Source organism: Saccopteryx leptura, chromosome 6 (assembly GCF_036850995.1).
Source record: "Saccopteryx leptura isolate mSacLep1 chromosome 6, mSacLep1_pri_phased_curated, whole genome shotgun sequence".
Lineage (NCBI taxonomy): Eukaryota > Metazoa > Chordata > Mammalia > Chiroptera > Emballonuridae > Saccopteryx > Saccopteryx leptura.
This window is the reverse complement of record NC_089508.1, coordinates 5,356,093-5,372,124: the sequence shown is the minus strand read 5'-3', so window position 1 is coordinate 5,372,124 and position 16,032 is coordinate 5,356,093. Positions and strand designations below refer to the sequence as shown.

The 16,032-nt window shown below is 49.7% G+C and overlaps 2 protein-coding genes across 7 annotated transcripts in view; one reads left to right on the top strand and one right to left on the bottom strand.

Moving 5' to 3' along the window:
- Positions 1 to 13,533, bottom strand: part of WARS1 (tryptophanyl-tRNA synthetase 1) — a 31,167-nt gene extending 17,634 nt beyond the window's left edge. Inside the window, exons 1-4 of one of the 3 annotated variants that reach the window (XM_066344024.1) lie at positions 13,461 to 13,486; positions 12,527 to 12,631; positions 6,935 to 7,103; positions 1,124 to 1,337 (exon numbers count right to left, since the gene is read on the bottom strand). In XM_066344024.1, the coding sequence (XP_066200121.1) occupies positions 1,124 to 1,337; positions 6,935 to 7,048 (328 nt within the window). In that variant the 5' untranslated portion in view covers positions 7,049 to 7,103; positions 12,527 to 12,631; positions 13,461 to 13,486. Of the gene's footprint in view, positions 1 to 1,123; positions 1,338 to 6,934; positions 7,104 to 7,988; positions 8,011 to 12,526; positions 12,632 to 13,460 lie in introns of those variants that run through there. The other 2 variants (XM_066344025.1, XM_066344027.1) reach the window with 2 other exon arrangements.
- A 79-nt stretch (positions 13,534 to 13,612) lies between these two features.
- Positions 13,613 to 16,032, top strand: part of WDR25 (WD repeat domain 25) — a 147,573-nt gene continuing 145,153 nt past the window's right edge. For 2 of the 4 annotated variants that reach the window (XM_066388003.1, XM_066388001.1), the window contains exon 1: positions 13,678 to 13,695. The gene's annotated coding sequence lies outside the window, so the exon portion shown is untranslated. Of the gene's footprint in view, positions 13,696 to 16,032 lie in introns of all 4 variants that reach the window. The other 2 variants (XM_066388002.1, XM_066388004.1) reach the window with 2 other exon arrangements.

Here is a 16,032-nt window from a genome sequence, read left to right as displayed (position 1 = left end):
TGTTAACAATGACAGCTGAGGTAACAACCAGCAAAACAGAAAACAAGTTACAGAATAAAATGCTGTTTTGTCTGGGATTGTACTTTTTTTTTTTTTTTGAGACAGAGAGAGAGACAGAGACAGGGAAAGACAGGAAGGGAGAGGGATGAGAAGAATAAATTCTTCGTTGTGGCACCTTAGTTGTTCATTGATTGTTTTCCCATATGTGCCTTGACCGGAGGGCTACAGCAGAGCAGTGACCCCTTGCTCAAGCCAGTGACCTTGGGCTTCAAGCCAGCGAACTTTGGGCTCAAGCCAGCGACCCCACTCAAGCTGGTGAGCCTGCACTCAAGCCGGGGACCTCGGGGTTTAGAACCTGGGTCCTCTGTGTCCCAGTCCGATGCTCTATCCACTGTGCCACTGCCTGGTCAGGCTGGGATTGTATTCTGATGGGAATCATATCTAGAATGCGATCTAGCAACTTTGGATGTGCATGTACACATGTACACACGCACACAGCTCCGTACTACTTATTAAGGTATAATTTATATATGCTGACTACACTTTTTAATACTTTTTAACTGTTGAACTTAATTAACTTCTGTCCTCAAGTGAATTTTCCCTCATTGATAATCTACTTAAAAATCATGGAAAATCGCTTTTACTTGAATAAGAACATTTTGGTGTGTTTCTTCTTTGATGCTTAGCAATGGTGTCAGAGTGAGGACTTTCCTGAGCAGGAAACCCCTCAAGGAAGGGCCTGGAAATGACAACGGCCCCTGTGAGCAGTCACCCTTCTTAAGCTAACTTGCAACATCTGTGACTGACTTGTAACCACTGAGTGAAAGACAACTTCAATGACTGCAAAGGTGCTCCTTTCAATAGACCTTTCCCAAGTTCGAAACTGTTCAAAAAAGGAAAAAGGTCAAGCTAAGCTATCTACTATAGGTCGTTATTTTGCATTAAACTTTATATTGTTACTGTATTTAAAAATCTTCCTTTAGGAATATAATACATCACCCAACGATTTTAGGATCTATATATTTTTTTCTTGGCATTGCAGCTTGACTGATGTTATGATTAATTTAACAGGAACAACATCAATGGAATCACTTCTAAAAGTCTGGGCTCTTCCAGGACATACCGATGAGCTTGTCATAGTCAATGCCTTTGGCATTGCTCGTCTGTACTGTCCACGGGTCCACGAAATCCTCTTCAGCTCCCTTGGCGGCCGGGCCACTGTCACCCCCAGGCGCCGAGTTCCCTGGAGGGCAGTTGGCCTTGTAGTCCTCCCCCAGGGCAGCCTTGTAGCTCGTTTTTAGGGATAACAGCATCTTCACTGCAGCGTCCACTTCATCCTGAACACAGGAAGGAGGGTGAAGGGTGATGGTATCAGTGTCAGTGAAGAGCTGCTGAGCTCACCGCGCTGTGCGGCAGGCACCATGCTGACACTGTCCCACGCGTGATTCCGTTTACTCTCCCAGCAACCCTGTGAGGCAGGCCTCGCTGTCACTGTCCTGTTCCAGTTAAAGAACTTGAGACTCAGAGAGGTGAAGGAGCATGCCCACGGACACACAGCAAGTGTGGGCCTGAGAGTATTCTACATATTTTGATGTCATGCTAGTGCTCTGGGTCACCGTCCAACACTGTGGGGGTGAGCAGTGACATGACATACACTGCTGACGTCAGAGTCACCGCACCAGAGAGCTCTCAGACACGGCTGATGCTGAGACCAAGGCCCTCTGCTCATGTGTACTGAGTTCTGCAGTGAGCTTGCGGGAACATTCTGCACAGGTTGTGATGAATGTTACAGAAACTTGACCACCCAGGATGGTAACAGCAGCTCAAATAGACAACATGAAAACACACAAAGCTGGGGGCGGGGGAGGTAGAGGAGGTAGAGGGGTAGATGATGATGGAGGGAGACTTGACTTGGGGTGGGGAACACACAATGCATATGCAGATGACGTGTTATAGAATTGTACACCTGAAACCCTATTAAAAAATGTAATCCCAATAAATTCAATAGAGAAAAAAATAGAACAAGAGAATAAACAGATAAAGGCAAGGAAAAACGATAAGCTTTCAGGTCACAAGGAGGAGGGAGTCACAGGAAATAGGGTTTGCATGTTTATGGTTTTAAAATAAGCATAATAAAAACAAGTCAAGTGTATCCTTGGGTATTCTGGAATTCTCTTTCAGGAGGTACCACCACTCCTGGAAGTCTAGCACTTCAAAGAGGAGACCTAATTAGGCAGATTAGTCACATAATGCCCTAAAGCTCTACTCCCATAATTAGACTGGTGAATTAGCATGTAAACCGAGATAGCCACAGTCCAATTTGCTTGCTAAGGAAAATACAAACATATCCATTTGGCGTTTTCACAGAATGTGCTATAAGCTGGGCTTCCCAGGTGACAAAAGCCTACAGGACCCTCCGCGCAGAGAACCCGCCAGCAGGTGCGCACCGGGGCGCAGGGACCGCCTGCCTTGTGGGGCGCGTCTGTGGACGGGTTTGTTTCTAACACTCAAACCACCTGGGGTTCATTTAAACAAGCCGGAGTTGTGGAATCAATGAGCCTACAGAGAGACCTCATACAAACAGAGTGTCTGCCCCGGTTAGACAGGCAGGTGTGTTTTGCACACTTCATTTCTGCAGTGCCTAGGCTCGGTGCATACAGCAGAACAAATGTTGAGCAGCATGACCTATCCGGTTAGTTACGGGAAGAATTACCTTGCTCTGAAGAAGAATGTAGTCAATAAACCTGTAACTCCTGGCTGTGTTGACATTCCACAACCAATCTCAACTAACTGCTTGCGACTAGGCGACTTGATGAAAGGCAGACATTTGACCAGTGTCCCTGCTTGAAGACTGTCGAGAGTGTGAATGGGACTGAAATAGACGAGCAGGTTCACCTTGTCTATTTTCTTGTTCTCAATCTAACCTGAACCAGAACACCGAAACAGAATTTAAAAGCTGATGTTCTTAAAAAAAAAAAAAAAAAAAAAAAAGCCAGACGCAGAGAGCATATACTACTGGACTACACGGAGTTCAAACACAGGCAGAACTCTCCGTGCTGGAGGGTCGGGGTGGAGGCCTCCCGGGGGTGGGGGGTGAGGCAGTGACTAGGGGGGCTGGTTCCACAGATACGGATCTTACCGGGAAAGTTCCGTGAGCTGCCTGCTTATGATCCCACGCTTTTCTGAGTGAAAGGTATATTTCAATTTAAAAAGTTTACTAAACTAAAGAAAGAAAAAGGCTCTGCTCTCTATCCTAACCACTAGGGTCCAGTGGCATTTCCCGAGTCTTGCTCAAACTGTGCACAGCCTTAGCTACTGTCTAAGGCTGAGTCCCAGAGGGTGACCTGTCCCCCCAGCAGACTTCCTGCTCTAGTGAGCTAGTTTCTGAAAGCAGCGACTCTTACTCCCCAGACAGACGGCGGAGACAGCGGGTGAGCGCCCGCAGCGCGGCCCTGGGCTGGTGTTCCCACAGTGGCTCGGCTATGTTCTTCAAGCGAACTTCTAAAACGTCAGGTGCTTCCAGTGCAATACATTTCGGGGTCAGATACACACTGACGTCTGAATCGCATCACTGAACTCTGGTCTCAGTGTCCGACCTCTGACCCCTCTTTCCGGGCGGGTGTCTGCAGACGAAGCTTAGTCAGAGACCGTGCCTGGAGAGTCACGCCACTGTGTTAAGTAATGAACATGACTGGAATCACTAATGAAAGCATTAAATGTTATTCAAATTTAATGTTAAATGGACAAAGTGACACTGTTAAGTTCCCAAAATGGGTCTATAGAGTAAATAATCCACAGTTGGGTCCTTAGATTTTTTTTTAAAAACAACTTAGTCCCATCCATTGAACCACCCTATGTAAACCTCTTTCTGTGAGTATCCTGGGTTTGTTTGTTTTTTTGACAGAGACAGAGTCAGAGAGGGACAGATAGGGACAGACAGACAGGGAGAGAGATAAGAAGCATCAATTCCTCTTTGTAGCACCTTAGTTGTTCATTGATTGCTTTCTCATATGTACCTTGACTAGGGGGCTACACAGACTGAGTGACCCCTTGCTCAAGCCAGTGACCTTGGGCTCACACTAGCAGCCATGGATCATATCTACGATCCCATGCTCAAGCCAGTGACCCTGCGCTCAAGCAGATGAGCCCATGCTCAAGCAGGTGACCTTAGGGTTTTGAGCCTGGGTCCTCTGCATCCCAGTCCAACGCTCTGTCCACGGCGCCACTGCCTGCTCAGGCTCAGCTTCCCTTTTTTTTTTTTTTTTTGGCATTATGTACTTTCTTTCAGTACTATTATTTCTTTTAAAATGTAATGTTTTATTTGGGTCCAAAGAGTCACAATACACTACTAGGGTGAGCATGAATTGGTTTGCGCCATCTGGTGAGAGCCTAGGAAGAGATTTTTGAAAAGAAGACAACAGGGGTGAAAAATGGTAATGGAGGAAGTCGTGCAGAAGAAGCTACCAGGTGACCCAGGAGCGGAGCATCCCAGAACAGGAGGTGCTGGGGTCCCTGCTAGACACATGGATGGATCACACGTCTGAGACTCCCGCAGCAAGAGCGAGGAGGACACGGCAGCAGGGTCTCAGGGGCCGGAGAGCTGAGGGTGGCTGGTAACTGGCGAGAAGAACAAATGCTCAGCTGTTGTGGAAGTACTGGGCAGCGACTGGACTTCCACCGTGTGCAGCCCCCAGGAGGCGGGGCGTTAGTGACGGTACACGTGAGCTATAAAAACAGGCCCCGGTTGAACGTCTGGCTAAGAAGCAGGTATTCAGGTCTCTACCCAGGCTCCCTACCTAGCCGAATGAGTGACCCCACCCCCCCATCCAGAGGTTTAGTGTCTAGAGAGGAAGACTGAAACGTGTCCACACTGGGGCACTGTGCCCAGCAGGGGCAGCACATGGAGAACAGGGGGCTTCCGTGAAGGCTCAGGCAGCCCAGCTCCCGTCTCACTCTGCTGCACCGCGCTGGCACCACACTTGTACCTCTGGACAGCAGACTACAGGAGCCCCCTCTGGGAACTTGACTAACTTCAAAGAAGCGGCCTAAAGACCTTGGCACTAGAGACTCCCCAACACAAGGGTGCAGTCTGGCAGCCCTCCAGGGACGGAGCCTACACGGACACGCCCCTCGCACAGGGATGGAACCTCACAGACATGCCCGGCTCATAGGGAAGGAACCCGCAACGACACGCCCCTCCCACAGGGACACACCCCTCCCACAGGGACAGAGCGGCCAGCTTTCGGGCGCAGCCCCCTGCCACACCAGGGCCAGCCAGCGTCACCAGACACTTGTGGGCTCCTCTGAAGGGCAGAAGAGGACTTCAGGAAAATGATCACTGGATCTCAGAGATAAAAGGACACTGTACCTATAAGGTAAGGACAGGGCGTTATGAGGAAAGGAACATTCAGAGACTGCATGAGCTCCTGGAAGTTAAAAATTATAGGTAAGTGAAAAAACCATAGGTGGGTTAGAAGTTGAGGAAATATTCCTGGAAGAAGAACAAGAAGAAGAAAAATAAAAAAGTCAAAAAATAAGATCAGTCTGGCCCGTCGTGGCGCAGGGGACAGAGTGTGGACCTGGAATGCTGCGGTTGCCAGTTCGAAACCACGGGCTTACCGGTCAAGGTACATACGACGAGCACCAAGCAAGCAATGAACAGCTAAGGTGAAGCAGCTATGAGTTGACACTTCATACTGCCTCCCTCTATCCCCCAGAAAATCAATAAATAAAATCTTAAAAAAAAAAAGGATCAAAGGCTCAGTTTCTGAATTTAAAAAATCAGTAACGCCCCCTCCCCCCAAAACCCAGAAGAGATCGAGAAATAATATAATTTCTGAGATTTAAAGATTGTGAATTCCTAGGTTTAAAGGAGCACTGAGAGAGCACCCATTCCGGGAAAGTTCGGAACACCCGCGCGAAGGGAAGATCCGGCCAGCGCGCATGCGCAGCGAAGCCAAGGCACCGCCCACCGTGCCTGTGCCGCGGCAGCCCCGGGAGCGGAGGCTTCAGGACTCCGTTACACTTTAGAATTCCATACCCAGCGAGTTATCTAATGTCAGGTAAAATGAAGATACTACCAGGGCACGCAAGAGCCCTCCCCCCATTATTTCCTTAGCAGTAACTTTTCAGAACCACTAAAGGGTGTGCTCTGCCCACAGCTCACACCAAGGAGTAAGACGGAGGGTCGGGGAACCGGGAGCGGAGAGAAACAGGGCACCCTACGTGGACAGCAAGAGAAGGGCCCACGGCGGGCCCTGGTCCAGAGCAGAGCGGGCGCAGGTCTGGGAGGGACCTCTTCACGAACTTGGCCGACTGACCGATGTGCGTGCCTCCAGGGGCGGTGCACCCAACTGAGGGAGAGCTTGGGGACTCAGTACCATTTGTCCACAAAAAAGCCAAGCAAAAAGAAAATCTTACAAATTAACTCCAGAGAAAACGAAGTTGGCAGGAACGGAAAAGCACTAGTATACTCAATGGGTCAGCGGCGCCCCACCAAAGGTCAGAATAATGTCAGTGCTAGTGTTCACCAAAGGACACAGGTACCAGGAGACTGGAGGGGCAGAGCGTGTTTATGAAAGTGCTCCGTCCTCAGCGTCCACAGTGAAAGCCTTGGACGGGAAAATCAACGAGGAGAATGTAATAGGCATGATTTTGAGAGATATGGGGGATTACAAATCAAAAGAATCAGCAAAAGGAACAGAAAATCCGTGTTTCTGGGAGCAGGAAATGGGGAAGGGTGGGTGGACGACTGCTGTATTTCAGCGGCTTTTCGTTAGATTGCATGCGCCCGCAGCGTTGATGAAGGAGAAGACACGTGTAAGAGCACAGCGGTAGTGACAGCGGTTACTGCGGGAACGGTCTGCTCAGGGGAGCACCACCCAGCAGGCGTGGCTGGTGGGTGCGCGTGTGGGCACCCAGCAACATCACCCACCTTGGATGCCTGCCCAGCTTTGAGGGCTCTCACACGCTCCCCTTGGGCAGTTATGCTGTTGAACAGCTCCAGCGGGGAGACACACCCCTGCCCTCCGTTGGACTCGTCGGCCATCTCCCAGGACCAAGGTTGACAGCTAGGCGTTGGAAGAGTCACTCAGTGGTCCAAACTGTGTGGGAGAAGATGGAGGGAGGGAGAGAGAGAGAGACAGCGTGATATTGACAAAGCATTGCTTCTGTTTCGTTCTCCTATCTAGTTCTTCTTTCCCAACGGGTTGGTTATAAACCTACTGCTAAGCAAGTGGCTACCTCGCTGGCCAGCGGCTCTGTTCTCAGATGAAGCAAGGTCTGCAGTCAAGGGCAGCCCCTTTCTGTCCGGGTTCCAAAGGAGGTCAGAACTTGACATAGCCTGTCCACTGGACCTGCTGCCTTATTTAACTGCGCAACTTTGAAGAAGGTGTACCTACCTGCACCTTCTACTAGACGTTATTACTATTAACCCGGGGGGGAGGAGCACAGGGCAGGCCACCTGATGCTGCCGTGGGCTAAGACTGGCCACAATCAGTCCCCATTTCGGTCAGTCACTTCCCCTTTCTGAGTGTCAGCTTCCTTATCTATAAAGTGATGGAATCAGGAACCTCTTCACCTACCTCAAAGGCTGTTATGAGAAAAAAACTATGTGGTAGCATTTTGTAAACTGTAAAGCAAGAGATAAATGCATTGCAAGTGCTGTCTGTGAGGGCCCCAGAGCTCCAGCTGTAACTTGCTGTGGCCCCTTGAATGAGGGTGACAATGACAATGAGGCTACGACAGAGCAGCCCATCTCCCATCACTTCTGTACTGGCTATTGTTCTAAGCACCTTATCCATATTAATTCACCGCAGACTTAAGAGACAGACTCATCTTCATTTCATAAATGAGTGAACCGAGGCACACAGAGGTTGAAAAACTTGCCCAAGGTAACACAACACGTACGTGGTAGAGTCAGGATACAAACTCAATGCCGTTTCACCCGAGAGCCTACGCTGTCAAGTGGTATCCCACAGGTTACTGACCTGGAACGAGCCCCAGCCTCTGACCTGTCAAGTGGGAACAGCCACCCCACACTCACTGCAGGACGGTGCACGGTGAGTGCAGTCATTCAGGCCAGTAAGTGCGCTAGCCCAGCATCGGCCCACTGGGAGAGGTTTAATGAGTGATTACTTTCTTTAACCTTTAAATTTTTTTTTTCTAGTAACCAAACACAAATTTGAAGGGTAATTTGTTTTTATTTATCCATGGCTAAGGATTTATTTTTTATTTATTTTTTTACAGAGACAGAGAGAGAGTCAGAGAGAGGGATAGACAGGGACAGACAGGAACGGAGAGATGAGAAGCATCAATCATTAGTTTTTCGTTGCGCATTGCGACACCTTAGTTGTTCATTGATTGCTCTCTCATATGTGCCTTGACCGCGGACCTTCAGCAGACCAAGTAACCCCCTTGCTGGAGCCAGTGACCTTGGGTCCAAGCTGGTGAGTTTTGCTCAAACCAGATGAGCCTGCTCTCAAGCATGGCTAAGTATTTGTTTAAAACGGTATGCAAGCTTCCACGAAACCATCCTCTGTAAAATCAGAGATCGTAAAACTGAAACAAAGATGGGTCCCCACCCCCGCTTGCTGAAAACCACCTCAACTCCCAGAAAGGGAAGTGTGCTTAGATAACAAAGGTCACAGTTTTGGGAAGTCTGTATCAAAGAGAGGGAATGTGGATGCACCTCTGACTAGCGCCAAGGAGGAGAAACACTCAAGCCTCTCTCAAATAGCAAAGTGAAGAAAATTATTTCTGGCCACAAACGACCAAAGAGCATGTCCAGCTACTTGTACCCACGATCCCAGATTCTCCCAGTTTGCAAAGCTGGGTGTACAGTTCAGTCTGTTCTTTTTTTTTTTTTTAATTTTTTTACAGAGACAGAGAGAGAGTCAGAAAGAGGGATAGATACGGATAGACAGACAGGAATGGAGAGAGATGAGAAGCATCAATCAGCAGTTTTTTGTTGTGACACCTTAGTTGTTCATTGATTGCTTTCTCATATGTGCCTTTACCATGGGCCTTCAGCAGACCGAGTAACCCCTTGCTTGAGGCAGTGACCTTGGGTCCAAGCTGGTGAGCTTTTGCTCAAACCAGATGAGCCTGCGCTCAAGCTGGCGACCTCGGGATCTCGAACCTGGGTCCTCCGCATCCCAGTCCGATGCTCTATCCACTGCGCCACCGCCTGGTCAGGCCAGTCTGTTCTTTTTTTTTTTTTTTTTTTTTTTGAAGCTGGAAACAGGGAGAGACACTCAGACAGACTCCCGCATGCGCCCGACCGGGATCCACCCGGCACGCCCACCAGGGGCTACGCTCTGTCCACCAGGGGGCGATAATCTGCCCATCCTGGGCGTCGCCATGTTGCGACCAGAGCCACTCTAGCGCCTGAGGCAGAGGCCAAGGAGCCATCCCCAGCGCCCGGGCCATCTTTGCTCCAATGGAGCCTTGGCTGCGGGAGGGGAAGAGAGAGACAGAGAGGAAAGCGCAGCGGAGGGGTGGAGAAGCAAATGGGCGCTTCTCCTGTGTGCCCTGGCCGGGAATCGAACCCGGGTCCTCTGCACGCTAGGCCGACGCTCTACCACTGAGCCAACCGGCCAGGGCCCAGTCTGTTCTTTTTTAATATCATCAATAGTTTTGGCCACTTGAAGTGCAGTGACACGAAACCAATTTTACCATAAGGCCAGAGACTTTCAACCTTTTTCATCTCATGGCACACATGAGCTAATGATTAAAATTCTGTGGCACACCAAATAATATGTTTTTTTTGCCAACCTGATAAAAAGAGTAGGTATCATTTAGACTTATAAATAAATAAATAATAGTAATTACTTACCCTTTTTGCTCCTAAGTGACTTAAAAAAAATCAGGTACCTACATTTGTATATAAGAGTTTCTGGTACTAAGAATTAACCAATCAGTCACGACCTTATGTTATACGATGTGACCAATGAGATGCAACGCTATTATGTGACCTAGATACAGAGGTGGGCAAAAGTAGGTTTATGATTGTTTGTATGGAAAAAGGCATGTGGATTATTCACACTATTCACACGTTCTTGTAGTCTACTCTCTGTTTCACGTACTCACAACTCTAAACTTACTTTTGTCCACGCCTGTATTTATGGTTCAAGACAGTGCATCCCCACTGGATGGCTACTGTTGTATTGGCTGTTGCCATTTTTTTTAAATTTGGCAATTTAAAGGAAAAGAGGTCAGAACCCCTGACTCAATAGTTAGGTATTTCATGTTTTAAAATTTTTTGTGGCACACTGGCTTATTATAACTTCTGCAATTGATATAAACACGAGTTAAGTCCCTACAGCATCTTACCAACATTATCAGTAAAGTTCTGAAGTCTGTGGGTAGGACCAAACGAAGTACAGGCTGAAATTACACTTAAAAACTCCCAGGGAGCCTGACCTGTGGTGGCGCAGTGGATAAAGCATCGACCTGGGAACACTGAAGTCACTGGTTCAAAACCCAGGGCTTGCCTGGTCAAGGCACATATGGGAGTTGATCCTTCCTGCTCCTCCCCCCTTTCTCTTTCTCTCCTCTCTAAAATGAATAAGTAATAAAAAACTCCCAGAGAAAGTGCCAGGTACAATGACTGGGTGATCCTGGGACAGCCAATCTTCCCCTGCAAAGGAGCCAGTCCACTGTAGATAATTAACCAGACAAACGGGGCCTGCGTTTAGTGTCCATGTAGTAGGGAAAAACACGTGTCTTTAAATATCAGAATCCCATTTAAGAAGAGGCACGTGGGAACCAAATCTGACTGAGGGAAAGACGAGGTCTCCCTGTGATCACAAGGCAGATACTGTGTGGGAATGACCCATACTATGAATTGTTTGTGTGTGTGTATGATGCAACTTCAGGTGTTGAGTACATCAGTGTGTGTGTGTGTGCATGTGCGTGTGCATGTGTATGATACAACTTCGGGAGTTCACCAGTGTGTGTTTGTGTGTGTGTGTGTGTGTGATGCAACTTCGGGAGTTGAGTACATCAGTGTGTGTGTGTGTGTGTGTGTGTGTGTGTGTTTGATGCAACTTTGGGAGTTCACCAGTGTGTGTTTGTGTGTGTGATGCAACTTCGAGAGTTGAGTACATCAGTGTGTGTGTGTGTGTGTGTGTGTGTGTGCGTGTGCGTGTATGTGTGTGTGTGTGATGCAACTTCGGGAGTTGAGTTCACCAGTGTATGTGTGTGTGTGTGTGTGTGATGCAACTTCGGGAGTTAAGTACGTGTGTGTGTGTGTGTGTGTGTGTGTGTGTATGATGCAACTCTGGGTGTTGAGTTCATCTGTGTGTGTGTGTGTGATGCAACTTTGGGAGTTGAATACATCACTGTGTGTGTGTGTATATGATGCAACTCTGGGTGTTGAATTCACCAGTGTGTGTGTGTGTGTGTGTGTGTGTGTGTGATGCAACTTCGGGAATTGAGTACATCACTCTGTGTGTGTGTGTGTGTGTATGATGCAACTTTGGGAGTTGAGTTCACTAGTGTGTGTATGTGTGTGTGTGTGTGTGTGTGTGATGCAACTCTGGGTGTTGAGTTCACCAGTGTGTGTGTGTGATGCAACTTTGGGAGTTAAGTACATCAGGAATGATCAGAGGAAAGAACAGCGCTGGTCACCTCTCTCATCTCATGTACCACCCAATGGCCACAGTTTCTGCCATCTCCTCAGCATCCTCCTTTATTTCCTTGTTAACTAACTTCTAGAACCAAGTTTAACTTCAGGGGTTTTTAACCCAGAGTTTGGAACCTCTGGAATTACATCTCTGGTTTGCATACACATTGGTATATACTCTAAGCAGAGTATCCAGGTATCATTACATTTCCAAAGGGGTCTGAGGTGCCAAAACGCTAAGGACCACGGTCTTAAGTATCACACCTACACACTGCCCGTGGGGCTTTGACGCTTTAAGGAGAGTTGCTTTATCTGTGTAACCAAGACGACAATCTAAAACAAAGAGATGAAGAGGTGGGCCACCATCCTTCCCACCCTGGACCCAGAGTGTGGCTGACCATGGCCTTTGACAGTCAAGCTCCCAGAGGACAAGAAGATGACTTCTTTAGAACAAGGAGTTCTCTAACACTTCAGACCTTGGGACAGATTATGTTCACTTTTTTTGTAAACCCTGAGAGGAAAGGTTATTTTCCTTTCCAAGTAATAAAATGAACATTATCTGAAAAGGCAAAAAAGACATGCATCTCTATAAAGCCAGGCATGTAAGGTAGGCCTGCTAATATGTTTGGATGTTGACTATTTAAGCAGGCCTCTTCAGAGAAACATGACAGCCCACATGAAGGTACCAACACTAAAACTATGAACCCACACAGGCAACTGCTCACCCAGTATCCCCATTTCCTAGGGAATATGTGAATCAACTGAACTCTGGGATGAAATAAAATGTACAACACCCCAATCCTACAAGAGACAGCCTCCCCTCTGTAGACCAGTTTCCAGCACTTTGGGGAAAGGCTGGTAAAAATACTGATAAGCCTAACAAAAGATGACAGGACATACCTGGGTGGTGTGAGACACCGCAGAGGTGGTCAGTGGAGGAGCAGAGACTGCCCTGTGCAGCTGGGCTCTTCTTTTATAGCCTTCCTCCCTCTTTCTTTCAGTTTCCTTTTGAGAAAAGCCTCCTTTGTTCCTGTTTACCCCACCCCTCCGGCTATCTGCCGTAGGGGTTTCTTATAAATCACCCAGTTTCTCCCAAACACTTGAGCCTCTTGACTGATTTCCTTGAGGAGACTGTCCAATCAGGGGTGTGTGTGTGAGTGTGTGTTTGTGGGGGAGGGGGGTGGAGACCAATGAGCCGAACTATTAGCTGGTCATTGCATCAGCTGCCCCATGCTGAACGCTGACCTCGGTATAACCTCCCCTCCCTCTTCCCGTCCTACATCCTCAGCCTCTGCACCGGCAATTGTTTATGTGTCGCCGTAGGGGGCGGGGAGGGGGGCTGTGTGCACGAAGGAGGCGCAGTGCAGTGGGAAGATCAGGAATTCTGGGGTCACACGGTCCTGGATTTCTGAGCCGGCTTTGGCACTCTCGTTTCCAGACCTTGGGCAAGTCAAATGACCTCTCTGCTTCACCCTCGGCTTCCTCCTCTGTGAAATGGGCATAAAGGAGCCTCCCAACCTCACCGTGGAGGGGACTAAGAGCGATACTATAGGCAGAGCCCCCGGCACAGGGCACACACTTGAGGAAAGGGAAGAGGTGGGAGAGGATGAAGGGTCGGTGCCGGCGGGAGTGGGCGACAGGCCGGATTGGCGGCGAGCGGAGGAGGGGTCGAGGGGCGCGGTGGCAGCCTCCGCGCCCCTGCTGGTACCAGAACCCAGGAGGCAGCGAGCCGGGCTCTCAGGAGGATTATTCTGGACGCTGTCGTGCCGGCGGCTCCGGGAGGGCCTGGTCATCCGGCGCCGCCCTAGCCTCCCTCCCTTATTCCCTCACTTACCGGCCCAAGCGAGCCTGTCTGCACCGCGGGTTCAGCTTCCAGTGGCCTCCTGGGCGTCCGTGGAAACGCCGTCCGGCCGGAACAACTTCCGGCCAGGCTGCGTCAACATTGGCTGTTCGCGCGGGGGGCGGGACGGAGACCACCGCTGATTGGTTGGCTGCCTCAGCGCCGGCGGAAAGCGACTGGGAGGCGGCGTGCAGGCAGGACCGGGCACCCGGAGGTTCGAGCGCTTCCGGTGAGTGTGGTGAGCGGCGGGCCTGGGGCGGGAGGGTGCTGGTACCCGGCAGCGGCGTGAGCGCTCCGTGCCCCTTAACGCGGACCTTTCACCGCTGTTCTTCTGTCCTTCATCTCCGGTTCTTTCCGAACGCGAAGGGCTCCGGACCATCCTTACCTCTTGCTCTTGACAGCTCGGCTAACTCCTATTATCCTTCAAACCCCGTTTCTGGTCGTATCTTGTTTGCTGCCTTCATTAGTCTGTGGCCTCCCGCGTAGGATCTGTGTTTTGTATTCATCTGTTCACACCAGACCCAACCTAAGGGTTGGCACAGAGTGGGTAATCAGGAAATGTGTGTTAATGAGAATATCCTTTTTAAAAAAAATTACCCTACGCCCCCCTCCCACCAGATGCTGGGGATCAACCGGTGAACAAAACACGAAAAGTCTTTTCTCGTGCAGCTGTCACGCTAGTGATGGTCATGGCCACGCCCCCTCCCCGTAGCCTCGTTTCTCCCACGACCTTTACTTTTCTTCTTAGCTGAACCTCTTCCTCTTAGTTGAATCACCTCCCTCTTTCCGGGAAAAAATTTCCTTGTCTTCCCTTTTGCCTTAGAGACAGAAAAAGCAGCAAACACTCCCCCCTCCTCGGAATTGATGTTTGCCCCAATGGCTCCCAGTCTTCTCCATCTTTGCCTGTTTTCTTTGAGTCATCCTGGCCGCCTTCTCTCTGAACCCCTTTGGTTAGATTTGTTGCTTCTCACCATCTGTTCCCTCGCCTCTCCTGCGCATTATTCAGATGTCGCCTGTCCTGGGCCTGCCCCGGCCTGCCTCTATGGAACTGCAACCCCAAGCCCACTGCCACTTCTAGTCTCCTCTGTTTTACGTCTTAGCATTCCTCACCACCTCACGTTCCCTGTTTTACTTGATGATGGTCTGTTTCTTCCCACTGGCATGTGAGCATGGTGAGCGCAGGGCACGCTTTCCTGTTGCTTGCTGTGGTGTCTCTCTGGTGCCTTGTGTGGGGCGTGGCAGGTAGCCTATCCTCTGTCAGTGTTTACTGAGTGAGTGAATGAAACTTACACATGGCCCAGAGTACCGGGACTCTGTCGTCCCCCCACCAGTATTCATCCCGTTCTTGTTGCCTTGTCTTGTTTGGAAGTGGGGCCAGTGGGCTGTCGTCCCACTGCTCTGATCTTTTGCTGTCGAGTTCCTCTTTAATTCTGGCCGGGGGCTTCTTCTGTGAGTCAGCCACTGTGGACGACTGGGTGGGTGGGAATCCATCCTGATGGCCGAGCACAGGCGCCCTCGTGGTGGGCTTCCTTTGACAGGAATGGATGGGATGCTGGGCGTGGGAGTTGAGATGTCTGACCAGGATGGGCCTCAGGACCAGGCTGCGTATTTAGAGGACAGAAATGCCAAATCATCCACAGTGCTCAGTCTCAGCACTTCGTTGTTAGTCCATTATGTGATATTAGTTCCATTTGAGACGGGCTAGCCCGTTGTAGAAGTTTTCTTTGGATGATGGCTTTGTGTGTGGATTAGGCTCCAGGTGGGGGTGGGGTTTTTGGGAGGAGGCAGACGACTTAGCTTGTTTGGAGTGAATGACACCCTTTGGGGGAAAAGCGTGGAAAGAGTGGGGTGTTTGATTCCAAGGGACATGAAACCCACTGTCTAGGGGAAGACAGGCTGTCTGGAATGGCTTGACAGATGACCCAGAGGGACCTGACCCCACATGCAGAAAGAGGACCTCAGCGTGGTTTATTAAGGAGCGCGCACACTGGGCTTTCTTACAAGTTGATCCTTGCTTGAGCTTTCCATGCTGCTCTGCTACGCCCTCTGCTGTCCGGGACTGGACATCTCCGGCATCTCTGCTTTCCTTTTGAGGGTACTTGGTGTTAACAGCACAGAACTGAACTCCAGAAGGAATCCTTCTTTCCAGAAAGTAGTTGGCAAGAGTGTTATCACGTATGATGGTTCAGAATTTCAGGGAGGATTATTTTAGAAAGGGGAGATTCACCGCCGTGTGAGTCTCGTGTGTGGGAGCGAAAGGGAAGATTTGGATGACGCCCTCAAGCACCTTGGCTTTGGCTTGTGGGTCTGTGTCCCCATGTGGCTTAGAGAGGAAATGAGACACCTAGGGCAGAGCATCAGAGGGAATACAGGGCAGGGCTGGAGCCCGGGGAGACGGCAAAGGTGAGAGTGCCATGCTTTCCCCACCTGGTGGGTTCTGCACGTCTTTCCATTTCAGTGCTTTAGGCCGAACCTCATTCCTGTTGGTGAGCAATGGCTAATAAACGTGCTGCAGGCTCTCTGCACATCGGTCTTTGCAAACATGTGCCGGTGTTTGTGCAGGATG